We start from the raw sequence: 17,931 nt of genomic DNA, 5'->3' as shown, positions 1-17,931 counted from the left end.
AATCAATTTTATTTATTCTTCCTTTTTCCCACCCACCCAGCTGTCAATCCAACTGCCACCCTAAACACTTCCCAATAACATCTGTCAATGTTGTCCAAATATCCATAGCGTGATAACTCGGAATCCTGTCTTTAGGACTGGTGAACATTATCCTGGCTGTGCATACACTTGTCCTACTAATCCCCTTGCTTGGAGCTTTGTGCAATCTGGACTGTGCTCGTAGTCCTGTTTAATGTTCTCTAACAGAAGCAGTTCATACTTAATTAGAAGCTGTTGATTGGACATTATTCACCACTAACAAATAATAAACTGCTGGAATAATTACTGTGTGAATCCAGAGGGCAGATGAGGCAGTCCTACAGCTAATCATAGCTGAGTTTTTATTGAATCATTATGGAACCTTCACTGAAAGCTGTGGGGCCTTTTCTGTGGAACACATCAATACTTAGTGCTATTGTTTGGTAATATATTTATTGTGGAAACCTTCTGATAGCAGGAGCCCCTTGTATGAAGATAATAAACACTCTCCCATCACATTTATATTACCTTACTTTTTATTACTTCCCTCCAGCAAAGTATTTTTTCATCTTATCATCTGTAAAAAAAAATGGTTTACCAATCGTAGACGCCATTAAAATTAAGATTTATTAAAGTATATCCATATAAAATGTACTTATTGGTGTACTGTACTCACTCATATCTCATCAATGTCATTACTAGAACGTTCCCACGGTCCCCGATCACTACATTTCTAAACAACATGTTAATATCCTCAATTACTGAATTCATTTGGGCAAGATTAAAAATTACTCAGATAACGAGGAAATGAAAAGTAGGAGGAACGGTTAGAGAAATCCCTTTATATACAAACAGTGAATCCAATAATGGACAGAAGGGGAAGACAGAAAGACAGGAGAAGAGAAGATGGTCTACTTCCTAATTTTACTGCTGGGAATTACCCAAAGTCAGACCACAGAGCTGGTACGTTATAAAGTGTATTTATAATCTCACTCTGCGTTGGGTATTCATAATTTATATAGTGAGCCGGTAAATTATAAAGGGTATTTATAATCTCACTATTTATAATTTATATAAAGCCAGGTTACAGAACCTGTTAGTTATAAAGGGTATTTATAATCTCACTATTTATAATTTATATAAAGCCAGGTCACAGAGCCGGTTAGTTATAAAGGGTATTTGTAATCTCAGTATTTATAATTTATATAAAGACAGGTCGCTGAGCCGGTTAGTTATAAAGGGTATTTATAATCTCAGTATTTATAATTTATATAAAGCCAGGTCGCTGAGCCGGTAAATTATAAAGGGTAATTATAACCTTGGGTATTTATAATTTATTTAAATCAGGTCACAAAGCCGGTTAGTTATAACGGGTATTTAGAATCTCAGTATTTATAATTTATATAAAGCCAGGTCACAGAGCCGGTTAGTTATAAAGGGTATTTATAATCTCAGTATTAATAATTTATATAAAGACAGGTCACAGAGCTGGTTAGTTATAAAGGGTATTTATAATCTCAGTATTTATAATTTATATAAAGCCAGTCACAGAGCCGGTTAGTTATAAAGGGTATTTATAATCTCAGTATTTATAATTTATATAAAGCCAGGTCACAGAGCCGGTTAGTTATAAAGGGTATTTATAATCTCAGTATTTATAATTTATATAAAACCAGGTCACATAGCCGGTTAGTTATAAAGGGTATTTATAATCTCACTATTTATAATTTATATAAAGACAGGTCACAGACCTGGTAAGTTATAAAGGGTATTTATAATCTCAGTATTAATAATTTATATAAAGCCAGGTCACAGAGCGGGTTAGTTATAAAGGGTATTTATAATCTCAGTATTTATAATTTATATAAAGCCAGGTCACAGAGCCGGTTAGTTATAAAGGGTATTCATAATCTCAGTATTAATAATTTATATAAAGCCACGTCACAGAGCCGGTTAGTTATAAAGGGTATTTATAATCTCAGTATTTATAATTTATATAAAGCCAGGTCACAGAGCTGGTTAGTTATAAAGGGTATTTATAATCTCAGTATTAATAATTTATATAAAGCCAGGTCACAGAGCCGGTTAGTTATAAAGGGTATTTATAATCTCAGTATTTATAATTTATATAAAGCCAGGTCACAGAGCCAGTTAGTTATAAAGGGTATTTATAATCTCAGTATTTATAATTTATATAAAGACAGGGCACAGAGCCGGTTAGTTATAAAGGGTATTTATAATCTCAGTATTTATAATTTATATAAAGCCAGGTCACAGAGCTGGTTAGTTATAAAGGGTATTTATAATCTCAGTATTTATAATTTATATAAAGCCACGTCACAGAGCCGGTTAGTTATAAAGGGTATTTATAATCTCAGTATTTATAATTTATATAAAGCCAGGTCACAGAGCCGGTTAGTTATAAAGGGTATTTATAATCTCAGTATTAATAATTTATATAAAGCCAGGTCACAGAGCCGGTTAGTTATAAAGGGTATTTATAATCTCAGTATTTATAATTTATATAAAGCCACGTCACAGAGCCGGTTAGTTATAAAGGGTATTTATAATCTCAGTATTAATAATTTATATAAAGCCAGGTCGCTAAGCCGGTTAGTTATAAAGGGTATTTATAATCTCAGTATTTATAATTTATATAAAGCCAGGTCACAGAGCCGGTTAGTTATAAAGGGTATTTATAATCTCAGTATTTATAATTTATATAAAGCCAGGTCACAGAGTGGGTTAGTTATAAAGGGTATTTATAATCTCAGTATTTATAATTTATATAAAGCCAGGTCACAGAGTGGGTTAGTTATAAAGGGTATTTATAATCTCAGTATTTATAATTTATATAAAGCCAGGTCACAGAGCCGGTTAGTTATAAAGGGTATTTATAATCTCAGTATTAATAATTTATATAAAGACAGGTCACAGAGCCGGTTAGTTATAAAGGGTATTTATAATCTCAGTATTTATAATTTATATAAAGCCAGGTCACAGAGTGGGTTAGTTATAAAGGGTATTTATAATCTCAGTATTTATAATTTATATAAAGCCAGGTCACTGAGCCAGTTAGTTATAAAGGGTATTTATAATCTCAGTATTAATAATTTATATAAAGCCAGGTCACAGAGCCGGTTAGTTATAAAGGGTATTTATAATCTCAGTATTAATAATTTATATAAAGCCAGGTCACAGAGCCGGTTAGTTATAAAGGGTATTTATAATCTCAGTATTAATAATTTATATAAAGCCAGGTCACAGAGTGGGTTAGTTATAAAGGGTATTTATAATCTCAGTATTTATAATTTATATAAAGCCAGGTCACTGAGCCAGTTAGTTATAAAGGGTATTTATAATCTCAGTATTAATAATTTATATAAAGCCAGGTCACAGAGCCGGTTAGTTATAAAGGGTATTTATAATCTCAGTATTAATAATTTATATAAAGCCAGGTCACAGAGCCGGTTAGTTATAAAGGGTATTTATAATCTCAGTATTAATAATTTATATAAAGCCAGGTCACAGAGCCGGTTAGTTATAAAGGGTATTTATAATCTCAGTATTAATAATTTATATAAAGCCAGGTCACAGAGCCGGTTAGTTATAAAGGGTATTTATAATCTCAGTATTAATAATTTATATAAAGCCAGGTCACAGAGCCGGTTAGTTATAAAGGGTATTTATAATCTCAGTATTAATAATTTATATAAAGCCAGGTCACAGAGCCGGTTAGTTATAAAGGGTATTTATAATCTCACTATTTATAATTTATATAAAGCCAGGTCACAGAGTCGGTTAGTTATAAAGGGTATTTATAATCTCAGTATTAATAATTTATATAAAGACAGGTCACAGAGCCGGTTAGTTATAAAGGGTATTTATAATCTCAGTATTAATAATTTATATAAAGCCAGGTCACAGAGCCGGTTAGTTATAAAGGGTATTTATAATCTCAGTATTAATAATTTATATAAAGCCAGGTCACAGAGCCGGTTAGTTATAAAGGGTATTTATAATCTCAGTATTTATAATTTATATAAAGACAGGTCACAGAGCCGGTTAGTTATAAAGGGTATTTATAATCTCAGTATTTATAATTTATATAAAGCCAGGTCACAGAGCCAGTTAGTTATAAAGGGTATTTATAATCTCAGTATTTATAATTTATATAAAGACAGGTCACAGAGCCGGTATATTATAAAGGGTATTTATAATCTCAGTATTAATAATTTATATAAAGCCAGGTCACAGAGTGGGTTAGTTATAAAGGGTATTTATAATCTCAGTATTTATAATTTATATAAAGACAGGTCACAGAGCCGGTTAGTTATAAAGGGTATTTATAATCTCAGTATTTATAATTTATATAAAGACAGGTCACAGAGCCGGTTAGTTATAAAGGGTATTTATAATCTCAGTATTAATAATTTATATAAAGCCAGGTCACAGAGCCGGTTAGTTATAAAGGGTATTTATAATCTCGGTATTAATAATTTATATAAAGCCAGGTCACTGAGCTGGTAATAGGGTGCTTATTTCTCCTTTGGAGAGGTTTGTAATATCGGCTGGCAGGAACTCAGTTAAAATGAGGCCAGTCAAGATGGCAGTGGAACCCATACCTCCTAACATTTCACATGAACCAACAAAAACACTTTAATTTTAGTGGTGTGAGTGAAATGTGGCCAAGGGTTGGACTGTTCTTACTAATAACAATTTATCAAAATAAAATGTAATTTAGACTAACAACAATATTTCTTATTTCATCAGACTTATATCTAACAACATTTATTGTATTTTAAAGACACATGACTGGGAGTATTATTGCTGTAGTATTGCTGTTATACACTCAGACACATCAACAATATGGAGCTCCTAGAAGAGCGGGACATTAGGAGAGAAAAGAGGGACAGAGGAATTTGGGCTCAAAATAGTAAATGACCATCCTAAATAGGGACACTTGGGAGGTATGGCAGAACTGGAAGCCCCTTTAATGTTTAACTTTCCAGAAAATGTAATTTCACACTTGGCAATGCACGCTGTAATCCTAGTGTTTGTTTACCTAGAATAGTATTTTTATTAAATTAATTAAATTATATTTAGTGTTATCTTAGAAAGTGGTAAAACTCAATAAACGGAGTTTCACCTTTCAGTGGCTGACTAAAGCCATTAAATATCTAGATATGGGAATGTCAGCTGACCAAGAGGACCTCTATTGCTTGGACTTTCCCCCTATGTTGACAGTATTCCATATAGACCTAGCAAACTGGTCCCTACCCCACCACTCCTGGCTAGGCAGGGTGAGCGTGGTAAAGATGAACCTTTAACCTGTATGTCTTTCAGGCGCTGCTATTGTAATACCTACTGTCTTTTTTTCCTCCTTACGATTGCTACTCATTAACTATATTTGGAAGAAGGAATTTATAATTTAGTTCTCCATTGTTACTTGGTGAGCAAAACACAGGAGTCTGCCTATAAACTTCTATATTTGTGGTATAAAACCCCAAAGGCCCTCTCCAGGTTTGTTCCATCTCAGAATGGTGCATGCTGGAGATGTCAGGATGCCCTGGGCTCTTTCCTCCACATATAGTAGGACTATACCCAGATTACCTATTTCTGGAAAAAGATATATTCACCAATCACCTCCTTCCATTCCAGCCAGCATCATTCCTACTCCAACATATCTCAGTGGCGACTTATATAAAAAATCTATGATTTCCGCATATGTAAAAAAAAATCTATGAATCTATTAAAAAGTCTATTTAAATACTGAACACTGCCAAACACCTAATTCCCCCAATGTGGCCTAAACCTGATACATAGTCTTTCAGGCTTTGGTTTTCTAGAATGGAGAACCTCGGAACAATGGAGGAGCTTATTTTCATCACATCGGGCTATATTGAGACATATACAGCAATTTGGGCACAATGGATTCACTACTACCGAGACAGTGGACTTCTAGAGGCTTCTAGATTGCCCCAAGCTTTTACTTCTGTCGGTTGGAGAGTATTTTTTTCTCTTTTTCTATCTCCTTTCGGTTTACATTTTTTGGGGGGGATTAAATAATGACTGAGCAATTATTATCTGTATTGTCCAAATATTACTGAAACTTGTACAGAGAGTTTTCTTTGTTGCTCGCTTTATTTTGAAATCCCAGATACCTGAGAGCCTCACTGTATATTAGTTTATGTCTTTGTTTTGAGACCTGCGAGTCCTGCAGTGTAATATTTTATGATCGATACATTTCCTCCTAATAAATAAAATTTCACACAAAGAAAACTTAATAAAACCGAAATGTATTTTAATTCTTCTAATTCTGATGTAATGATGTAACATGATGTGATCATCAGTGTGCATATTATTAATTCCCATATGTCTCCACAACCCAGGTCCAATATTCCACAGGGTCTCTGGATGAAAATGGGGTCTGTCACTGCACCGTGATCCTCCCAGATTCCACTTTCCCGGCTGATCGCATAGAGTACCTCGAGATCTACAATTACAACATGAGTATCAGCGTCCAACAACAGATTACTAAGGTAGGTAATAAGGCTTTATGCTCTTCGTTTCACATGTATTAGACCATATAAATAGCATTACTTAAATGCATTGTTATAACCCACCATGTAATTGTGACAGCAATAGACAAAGTATCTCATTATTTTACAATTCCTCCAGATAAACAGCTATGAACTCATGGTGACCGTCTACATAGAGAAGCTGAAAGACCTAACCAAGCGGGTGGAGATAATGGAGACAGGAGGGCTTACTTACACCGAGTTGGACTTCGAGCTCGTGAAGCTGGAGATCAGAGAGATGGAGTCTCTAATTCTGGAACTGAAAATATCTCTTAATGGGAGCAACGCGATTGTGGAAGCTCTCTATGTTGAGGTAATTCTCTGAGATTTCTGTATTTGGAAGGTGCCACTTGCTATATTACGGAACAGAATGTTATATTGATCTGTACCAGCCTGGCCGGTGGAGACATCACACCACTCCATTTATTATGAATGGGTCATGTCTGTGTGCAGCTTAGTCATCTCTTGTCTGCATCCTTTGCAAACCCTCCCCTTCTAACCCCGCCCACACTTTCTGTGGCTGTCCAATCACAGACTTCCCAATGCAGCTCTATGAGAAGTCTTTGCTAGGCAGGTGCTCTGGACAATTCCTACTTCTTGAGATTAGCTCCATTGACCTAACCAAACCAGGAAGTAACAGGACCAGACATTAGATTGACAGCCAGGGGGTGTACCAAGGTTAATTTATAAAAGTGTCAATTTCTATTGAAATCTGCACTTTTTGTAAAATGAAGAAATAGGACACACTCTTCACACATAAAGTATGTAAGCAAGATAAAGAACTTTAGGGGTCTGGAGTGTCCCTGGAAGATCAAAATAGCCAAACTGGAAAATGTCTTTGTCAGCTATGCTTTAAATTCAGCTACTTTTACTCCAACACTTATCTTCACGAATAATGTCCTGTTGGGAATCATTGCTTAGGTCTCTCCGATACAAACCCTAAAATGCCCCTTTGTGACCTCACAGAAGACGCGCCAAGGTCCAATCAAAGGCTTCTCATAGAGAAGTTTCTCAGCGTTCATGTGCGCACCGTTGAAAGTAACAGTAGAGGGACTGCGATGAAGAAGAAATAAAATGGCAGAGGGTATAGGGAAGAGGGAAGACTGCATTTAAAAAGGGAGGAAGAAGAAATAAAATATTGGTGGGTGTAGGGAGCAGCGAGGGCTGCAGTTAAGAAGAGTGGGATGGAGACAGGGGAGACACATGCTTTCGTTACACTTGCCACCAGTGCAAAGAACGCCGACGACGGACGTAAATTATGCACAGATCTGACACTGGTTAGTCTGGACAGAGTTCTGGGTTCCCAAACTGACATGTGCCGGTGGTTTAATTAGCCCCCCAGCAGACAATTGCAAATATCTCATATGTGCAGCTTTTCAAGCACGAGACTCCTACCACCATGACCAATTCTTAAAGCAATAGTGGTCATGGTGGTTGGAGTAACCCTTTAATTTAAAATTCACTTTGACTTCTCACTTCAGTAAATAACCCTGATTTTGTTTATAAATAAAATAGCACATGTGTAAATTCTAAAGATCACTTTATTCTGCGACATTTCTCGTCCTGTGTAAACGATGAGAAGTTGAATAATGATGATTATCTTTTTATAAAATCAAGGGATTTATATACTGGTGAGTGTCGTGATTTAGCAAATTAAAATGTAGACAAAAAAACAGTAAAGTCAGATATTAAAAATCCCCAGTATCTCCCACCTCTCATCACCCAGTTAGAAGACCTCCAGTCTAGCCTTGATATTATTTGCCGTTCTGCTTTGTTCGGCTGTCTATTTCTCTTATTACAAAGTGTATCAATATAGATGCTTTAGATAATGCATACAATTATTTATTCTATATGACTTTTTTAAAGAACGAATATTCACTTTCCATGATACAGAAGTATTAATTCTGTATTTATTCTGCTCTAGATCCATAACATTTCCATATTGGTCAACCAACTGGAATCCTACGACAAGAATAACGTTCTCGTTATACGAAGGGAAATTGTAGCCCTACAGAAACGACTGGAAGAGTGCCAGGACCATGTCAACGCTACTCCACTTCCTCCGGTGGACATCGGTGAGTACCGAATGTAGAACATGGAAACAAGCAAATCTTCATTGTAGAAAAATCAATCAACTAATTCTTATTTACATTGTAATATGTAAAGGAATCTAGAGGATCGGGGGGCTGGTCCATCATTCCCCAGTTATTGTCACAATGAAAAATAAGTCTAATCTACTGTTAAGGGAAGGACTAATGATAAGTGTGTTAGAAAGAAAACATTGTCTGCAGTTAGTCTCCCAATTAATTGGTGAAGATGCTGCTGAAAGACAAGTATTATGGCAGTGTTGAAAATGTCCTATTTTCTGGTTAAAGATCTCTCAGATATTATTAGTCTGCTCTAAGGTGTCCAAGATTTCTTGCATCACTCATTGGTTTTGCATTGGACCATCAGACCCCAGATGCCTTAAGATATGTGTTTAGTTGTGCATTTTTGTCTCCCATATCGGAATTAGCATAGGACCCACTGATATTGGGTTAACGTGGAGTAGTGGTAGGCTTAGCACAATATGGCCATATGGTGGAACTGAATCCCCATAGTTGTTTGCTTCAATAGGTAATTTTAAGTAGCCTTATATACCTTAAAACTGTACTTTTGTGTGTGCGCTATTCATTAATCTGTATTTTGTATGAATTTTGGTCTTTAGGCAGTAGCACTATTGAGAAATACATATTCCGGATGTGCCCCCCAATTACTCTTTTTCTACAGAGCTCAACGAGTCAGGGATAATAAGATTCTGGGGATGGACTCTAGAACCAGTAAAGGTATAAGAAAGCAATAGGCACAGAATATGGAACAAAAATGAGTTTGGGACGAGTGGAGATCAGAAATAGCATTGTAAGGGATAAGAGGGGAGAAACACAAAGCACTGTAAGAGCCACAAAGACAGAGCAGGGTTTTAAGATAAACTTAATGGTGAAATTATGGTTATAATGGTTTATGTGTGATTTTATTGACGACACTTAATTATACTTTTAAACAACATCTGTAAATGTTTTGTGCAGGTACCTGTAAACACGGGGGACTTGTGAATATTAGCAAGCCATTTACGGTGCAGCTAAACTGGTTGGGATTTTCTTACAAATATGGAGGATGGGGCAAGGACTCTGCAATGGGTGCAGATCAGCAATTTCACTTCGTGGCCCCTCTATATACAGATGGACGGCAGATGTATCTATTTCGCACATATTCTTCTCGTGATGACCTTCTACTGTATAATGCACATGCAGAGAAGACCATTACTCCTACTGCTGACTACGGACAAGGTGGTGGAGTAATAATGTACAATAATTTTCTATACTACAACTGCTACAACTCCAGAAACCTCTGTAAACTAAATCTTCAGAACTATGTAATCACCCGCGTAGCACTGACAGATTCTACATATAACAATCGGTTCTCCTACTTCACAACAACTTGGCAAGACATTGACCTGGCCGGTGATGAAAATGGTCTTTGGGTCATTTATTCCACAGAGCAGAATAAAGGGAACTTTGTCATCAGTAAACTGAATGAAAATTCCTTTACAATACAAAAAACGTGGTCCACCTCGCAGTATAAACCTGCAGCCACCAACGCGTTCATGGTTTGTGGTGTTCTGTATGCAACAAGAGCCCTCGATACACGAACAGAAGAGATCTTCTACATGTACGACACAAAGACTGGCAAAGGAGGACACCTTAGTATTCGTTTCAACAAGATGATGGAAAATATACAAAGTTTATCCTACAACCCCAACGACCACAAGCTCTACATGTATAACGATGGCTACCTGGTCACTTACGACCTTTTATTCCAACCTGTTGCAGGTGAGAACCCCAAAATTTAACATAATATCTCCAGAGAACCATGTGCCTTGAGTGGTAGTCCTGTAAATCCTGGTTCTCTGCATTCTGTGAGTTCGCTAATCTCGTATGACTCCAAAAATCAAACTTTCTCACCTTGAAATCCTAACTTAAAATTCCACGAAATATACTCAAAATCAAAGTAATCCCTAATGATGATTTATCAAAGCAGTTTTTACCAGCTGTATAAAGTCCCATTATATGATATATTATACCCACTTTACGCCAGGTGGCAGCTCTTTGGCTGTGCCAGTAGTGAGCCTATAGAGAGAACAGATCTGGGCGAGAGATGCTATAACTGGTTGTACCCGGGTTGGGAATCCAGCTAGCTGTGTGCCTGCTCTTTCATATATAAAATAATCCTGGATCTGTCTGTGAATTGGAAATCTGCCGCTATCGACAGCTACAAACCTCTAATATATCAACCGATATCATGGACAGACTGTCAGAGGAAACTCCAGATCCTAATATAAATAACATACAGTAACTACATCTTCTGAGATCAGAAATTTCAGCTCATATTATTATGATTTATGTGTTCGGAAGCTAATTAATAAAATATAGAAGCAGCAATCTGTCTGTTGTGTGGTTTTTTGTTTGTTTATTTTAATGCGTTTCTTGTCACTAGATATAAAATATGAAATGACTATCAGTATACACCAATAGTAAATAAAATGTATCTCTGATAGACCTTCTCATGTGTTTCCTCACATAAAAACCCAAATTATACAAAAAGAAAATAGTTATTATACCGCTGCCAAGCATCACCTGTCTCTTCTATGTAACACATCACCGGTTACTGCTCTCAGCAAGAGACTTACTTTTTGATACTTTTGGATACTTTATGGCATTGGTATTTTTGCTGCCACTGTGATACTCACTCTACAATATTACTCTATATTGTTGCCTGTCACATCTGTTTCTCTTTGTGTGTAGCATTTTCTTCTGACTTCTCACAGTGGATTAGAAACTTTGTGCCATTGGCAATTAGCACGCATATACACCTTTTTAGGTGGATTGTACTGCCATTTAGGCACCTTTAGGGCAGCAGTACTCTATTGATTTACCTAGTTTTGGTTTGATACATCCTTTTCACTTTAGTGTGTCTTACCTTACTTCCTTTTACCTTTTATTGTGTAAGTTTTCTTCTTTATTGCTCTGTTGATTTAATAAAGGCTATTTTTTAACAGTTTTTTTGCTTTGATATTACGTATATTGTTATATACTTTATAGGACAGATTTTTCTCTTCTTTTGTCTCATATTTATACTATTAGGGTTACCCCCTGCTCTGTCCTCCCAGATTGGTTAGGCCACTTTTCTCTATTTATCCTATACAAAAAGAAACATACAAAATAACGAGGGAACTACAAAGTTCAAGATAAAAAGACAAAAAGACATAACAAATCTCACAGAGATCAAATCTCCCAGGGGGAGCATCAAGACCACAATCCACAGAGGCAAAGTGAAATAAGACAACATAAAAGTACATACAATAAAATAAAATACAGAGGCAAATAATTCCAACAGGGTTTATCTAGATAATTCTTTAGGGATTTATAAGCCTGATAAAGGACATTTTGTGAGGACTCCATATCTAGACCTCTCCCTAGCAGAACAGGCAGTGATTTGCTACATGTCTATCTGTATATTGTATCGTTAGTGCATTGTTTTTAGTACTGCAGTCAGTGGTTCTAATTGGTATTATGGACTTCAGTGAGTTGTTTTGTAACTTTTGATTACTTTATTGTATTTTTGTTGTGTTCAGTTCTGGCTCTATGGAGATATACCACCAATTGCAATATTTTGCTTACTTAGTGTTCTATGGTAAGTAAGTTGAGTTTTCGTTTTTTACGTTTATGTAATTTCAAACCAAGTCATTCATTTTTTGTGGCCCACTTCTACTTGCAACCCAGTGCTAGCGATCACCACATAGCGATCATCAGATATCAATCATCACATTGCGACCAGCACATATTAAGAGTAGTAGTCCCAGATAGAGATGTCCCAAATAGTTCGCTGGCGAATAGTTCCTTGCGAACATAGCTTGTTCGCGTTCGCCACGGCGGGCGAACATATGCGATGTTCGGTCCGCCCCCTATTCGTCATCATTGAGTAAACTTTGACCCTGTACCTCACAGTCAGCAGACACATTCCAGCCAATCAGCAGCAGACCCTCCCTCCCAGACACTCCCACCTCGTGGACAACATCCATTGCCCTAAGTCTAGTATTGGCTATTAGTCATATCGGAGGGTAAAGGGGAGACCCAAGGTGGTGTATAAAACCCTAAAATCAGCGTCTAGCTCGACGCGCGTTTCGACGCTATGTGGCGCCTTTATCAAGAGCGGTTATCTAGATGCTGATTTTAGGGTTTTATACACCACCTTGGGTCTCCCCTTTACCCTCCGATATGACTAATAGCCGATACTAGACTTAGGGCTGGGCTCTGCCCGGCGTGTCTGCCGAATGGAAATAGACAGGCTTCAAGTTTCTAGTTTATTAGTCACTTAGGGATCTCTCTGCTTAGCCTTTGACTAGATTTTGTACGAGTCAGGTGATAGTCTAGGGGTTTTGTACTCCGCTTTACTTTTCCACTGGGCTTACAATTGGGCATTACCCTATACTAGTCTGCAACTGAGTACCTTTCTCTCTAGATTTGGCTTTTAAACACTCTGATACTATGATACAACTAGGAGCTTAGTTACACTACCTCCTATATTCTATTTAGAGAGGAGCTGCTCTAGCCTTTGCACAAGTAAAGCCTGCCTACCTACCTGAACTCCAACTTGGGGGATATATTAGAGGCATTTCTATATCTATTTTTATCTCCACCTATACAGATATACCTTCATAGTAGGATTCACCTACTGGCTGTTTTTCCCAGACAACTATATATGTGATATCTCTACCTACTAGGAGGGCAGTTCACACCACTGGTCTGTGTGTGTGTGACACGTTTTTTTGCACAGTTTGTTTGCACTTTCTTGGGTTACCATTATTGGTTTTTAGTACATTAATTTCCTAATAAATATTTTTTATTTTCCTTTTTCATTATTTCAGCCATGGGACTTGAGTTATCTACCCTCCCATATGGGCACACCCTCTGCTAGTGGTTTTTGGAAGCTGGACCCTTGCCCTCCCTTCTAACTACCCTAACATTTGGGATTCTTTCTCTCTAGCATATATTGTTCTGGGTTATGCCCATGTCTGTTGCCCATTGAGTCCTCCTGACTTCAGGGTTAGTTTGTTCTTACTCTGTAGTCTGTCTCTTCCCTATATTTACGTAATCTAATTGCAGTTGCCTGCCTGCCAGCGTGTCAGGCTCACAGCGTATATTGTGCCCACTTGCCCAGTGCCACCACTGCATTTAAAAAAAACCCCAACTTTTTTGACTGTAATATAATAGCAGTCAGTTTCCTTCACATGTATGCGCTTCAGGGCCTGCCAGGGCACAGTGTCACACCAGTGCAACTCATATCTGGTGTAACAGTAGTGTACATTTAAAAAAAAAACTTTTTTGACTGTGAAATAATAGCAGTCAGTTTCCTTCACACGTGTGCGTTTCAGGGCCTGCCAGGACATAGTGTCACGCCAGTGCAACTCATATCTGGTGTAACAGTAGTGTACATTTAAAAAAAAAACTTTTTTGACTGTGAAATAATAGCAGTCAGTTTACTTCACAAGTGTGCGTTTCAGGGCCTGCCAGGGCACAGTGTCACACCAGTGCAACTCATATCTGGTGTAACAGTTGTGTACATTAAAAAAAAAAAAAACTAGAAATTTGACTGTGAAATAATAGCAGTCAGTTTCCTTCACACGTGTGTGTTTCAGGGCCTGCCAGGGCACAGTGTCACACCAGTGCAACTCATATCTGGTGTAACAGTAGTGTACATTAAAAAAAAACAAAACACTTTTTTGACTGTGAAATAATAGCAGTCAGTTTCCTTCACACGTGTGCCTTTCAGGGCCTGCCAGGGCACAGTGTCACACCAATGCAACTCATATCTGGTGTAACAGTAGTGTACATTAAAAAAAAAAAAAAAAATTGACTGTAATAGATTGAATAGCAGTTAGTTGTCTGCAAGCGTGTGTGTCAGGCCTACAGCGTCTACTCTGCCAACTTCTGCCAGTGCACATTGCCACTCATATCTGTTGTCACAATAGCTTGCACGCATAGTACCACTAATCGAAAAAAAAATGACAGGCAGAGGCAGGCCACCCCGCCGGGGCCGTCGTGGCCGTGGTGCTGTGATTCCCTTTGGCCCTAGAATAATGCCCAGTGTTCACGTACCCTGAACTCGAAAAGTTCTGAGGACATAGTTGACTGGCTAACACAGGACACCCAATCTTCTAGACCTTCCGCTCGGAACCTTGATGCACCATCCTCCTCCAACTTAGCTTCGGGCACCTCTCAAGTTACCACTCGCCCGCCTGCCGCCACCACCAACACTAGCACCACAGCCGCTTCACTTGATCTGTCAGAGGAGTTATTTACACATCAGTTGGAAGAAATGAGTGATGCGCAACCATTATTGCCACAGGATGTAGATAACAGGGATATGTCTCAGTCAGGCAGCATTACACACATGGACGTACGGTGTGATGATGTTGTACCCGCTGCTGCTTCCTTTGCTGAGTTGTCAGATACAAGTGAAGCGGTTGATGATGACGATGCGTCCGTGGATGTCACGTGGGTGCCCGCTAGAAGAGAAGAAGAACAGGGGGAAAGTTCAGATGGGGAGACAGAGAGGAGGAGGAGACGAGTTGGAAGCAGGGGGAGGTCGTCGCAAGGAGCTAGTGGCACAGTCAGACAGCATGCATCGGCACCCGGGGTCAGCCAGACAGCACGCCAATCAACGCATGCTGTTGCCACCACCAGAATGCCGTCATTGCAGAGCTCAGCAGTGTGGCATTTTTTTTGTGTGTCTGCCTCTGACAACAGCGATGCCATTTGCAACCTGTGCCAAAAGAAACTGAGTCGTGGGAAGTCCAACACCCACCTAGGTACAACTGCTTTGCGAAGGCACATAATCGCACATCACAAACACCTATGGGATCAACACATGAGTACAAGCAGCACACAAACTCAAAGCCGCCATCCTCCTCCTGGTCCAGCATCTTCAGCCACGTCAACCACTGCTGTCCTCCTTGCCCCCTCTCAACCATCCGCCACTCCGTCTCTCGCCTTGAGCAGTTCCTGCTCATCTGCCCACAGTCAAGGACATGTTTGAGCGTAAGAAGCCAATGTCACAAAGTCACCCCCTTGCCCGGCATCTGACAGCTGGCTTGTCTGAACTCTTAGCCTGCCAGCTTTTACCATACAAGCTGGTGGAGTCTAAGGCGTTCCAAAGTTGGAGTTCAGGTAGGTAGGCAGGCTTTACTTGTGCAAAGGCTAGAGCAGCTCCTCTCTAAATAGAATATAGGAGGTAGTGTAACTAAGCTCCTAGTTGTATCATAGTATCAGAGTGTTTAAAAGCCAAATCTAGAGAGAAAGGTACTCAGTTGCAGACTAGTATAGGGTAATGCCCAATTATAAGCCCAGTGGAAAAGTAAAGCGGAGTACAAAACCCCTAGACTATTGGGACACCGCAGTGGAAGGTACCCGGACAAAATTTCTTTGCACAAAAGGCAATCCCCAACCTGTACTCGATTGTGCAAAAGGAAGTAATGGCATGTCTGGCACACAGTGTTGGGGCAAGGGTCCATCTGACCACTGATACCTGGTCTGCAAAGTATGGTCAGGGCAGGTATATCACCTACACTGCGCATTGGGTAAACCTGCTGACTACTGCCAAGCATGGAATGCGTGGCTCTGCAGAGGAGTTGGTGGCACCGCCATGACTTGCAGGCAGGCCTGCTGCCTCCTCCTCTACTCCTCCTACTCCATCCTCTTCCATAACCTCCTCGGCTGAGTCCTCTTCTGCTGCTGCGTCTTGCTCCACATCAACGGCACCCCCCCAGCTCCCGAGGTACTTTTCCACATCCCGGATACGGCAGTGCCACGCTGTCTTGGGGTTGACTTGCCTGAAAGCAGAGAGTCACACCGGACCAGCACTCCTGTCCGCCCTGAACGCACACGTGGATAAGTGGCTGACTCCGCACCAACTGGAGATCGGCAAAGTGGTTTGCGACATCGGAAGAAATTCAGCATTGAATTTGGGCAAGATGACACATGTGCCGTGCATGGCACATGTGTGTAATCTGATCGTACAACGCTTTGTGCATACCGTATATACTCGAGTATAAGCCGACCCGAATATAAGCCGAGGCCCCTAATTTTACCCCAAAAAACTGGGAAAACTTATTGACTCGAGTATAAGACTAGGGTGGGAAATGCAGCAGCTGCTGGTAAATTTCTAAATAAAATTAGATCCTTAAAAAATTATATTAATTGAATATTTATTTACAGTGTGTGTATATAATGAATGCAGTGTGTGTATGAGAATGCAGTGTGTGTGTATGAGAATGCAGTGTGTGTATGAGTGCAGTGTGTATATGAGTGCAGTGTGTATATGAATGCAGTGTGTGTATATGAATGCAGTGTGTGTGTATGAGAATGCTGTGTGTATGAGTGCAGTGTGTGTGTATGAGAATGCTGTGTATGAGTGCAGTGTGTGTATGAGTGCAGTGTGTGTATGAGTGCAGTGTGTGTATGAGTGCAGTGTGTGTGTATGAATGCAGTGTGTGTGTATGAATGCTGTGTGTATGAGTGCAGTGTGTGTGTATGAGAATGCTGTGTGTATGAGTGCAGTGTGTGTGTATGAGTGCTGTGTGTATGAGTGCTGTGTGTATGAGTGCTGTGTGTGTGTATGAATGCAGTGTGTGTGTATGAATGCAGTGTGTGTGCATGAATGCAGTGTGTGTGCATGAATGCAGTGTGTGTGTGCATGAATGCAGTGTGTGTGTATGAATGCAGTTGTTACGGAACGCAGTATATTAGTCCACGATATCCGTTGGTATCTTCAGGAAACCCACAGTCAAGACAGAAAGCACGGCAATATTCCCCATCCTCCCAATAACCGGACGAAACACAGTTTGGGAGTCAACTAACTCGGTTTATTCGCAGGTAGCATATTTATACAGTTCCCCATGCAAGGGGTTTCCAGACAGTAATTCCAGGGGATTTCTCCCAACATACACTGCGACTTTCCCAACAGGCATTGCTGCACGAGAAGGATACTCCTACCAAAATGGACGCTTAAGTGGATTATCTCCTCGTGCAGCAAAACCGACAATTGACCTTAAAATACACAATTCACACAATACTCGGTACTTTATAATAATTGAACGTTCGGTAGATAGCTGGGGTCGGGGCGCACACCTTGGGAGAATACCGCTCCGATCCCAGCTGAACTGACCGAACGCCGCACATAATACGATAAAACATTCAAGTGGTTTTAAAAGCACCGAATAAGTACAGGGCATAGG

At 39.1% G+C, this 17,931-nt stretch overlaps 1 protein-coding gene across 1 annotated transcript in view; it reads left to right on the top strand.

The window, feature by feature from the left end:
- The window catches only part of LOC134573602 (olfactomedin-4-like), an 82,587-nt gene extending 72,099 nt beyond the window's left edge, over positions 1-10,488 (top strand). The window contains exons 4-7 of the mRNA XM_063433388.1: positions 6,411-6,560; positions 6,700-6,912; positions 8,524-8,674; positions 9,665-10,488. Coding sequence (XP_063289458.1) covers positions 6,411-6,560; positions 6,700-6,912; positions 8,524-8,674; positions 9,665-10,488 — 1,338 coding nt within the window. The remainder of the gene's footprint in view (positions 1-6,410; positions 6,561-6,699; positions 6,913-8,523; positions 8,675-9,664) is intronic.
- The last annotated feature ends 7,443 nt before the right edge of the window (positions 10,489-17,931 follow it).

The sequence above is a fragment of the Pelobates fuscus genome, chromosome 9 (assembly GCF_036172605.1).
Source record: "Pelobates fuscus isolate aPelFus1 chromosome 9, aPelFus1.pri, whole genome shotgun sequence".
NCBI lineage: Eukaryota > Metazoa > Chordata > Amphibia > Anura > Pelobatidae > Pelobates > Pelobates fuscus.
This window is presented reverse-complemented; position numbering and strand designations above follow the sequence as displayed.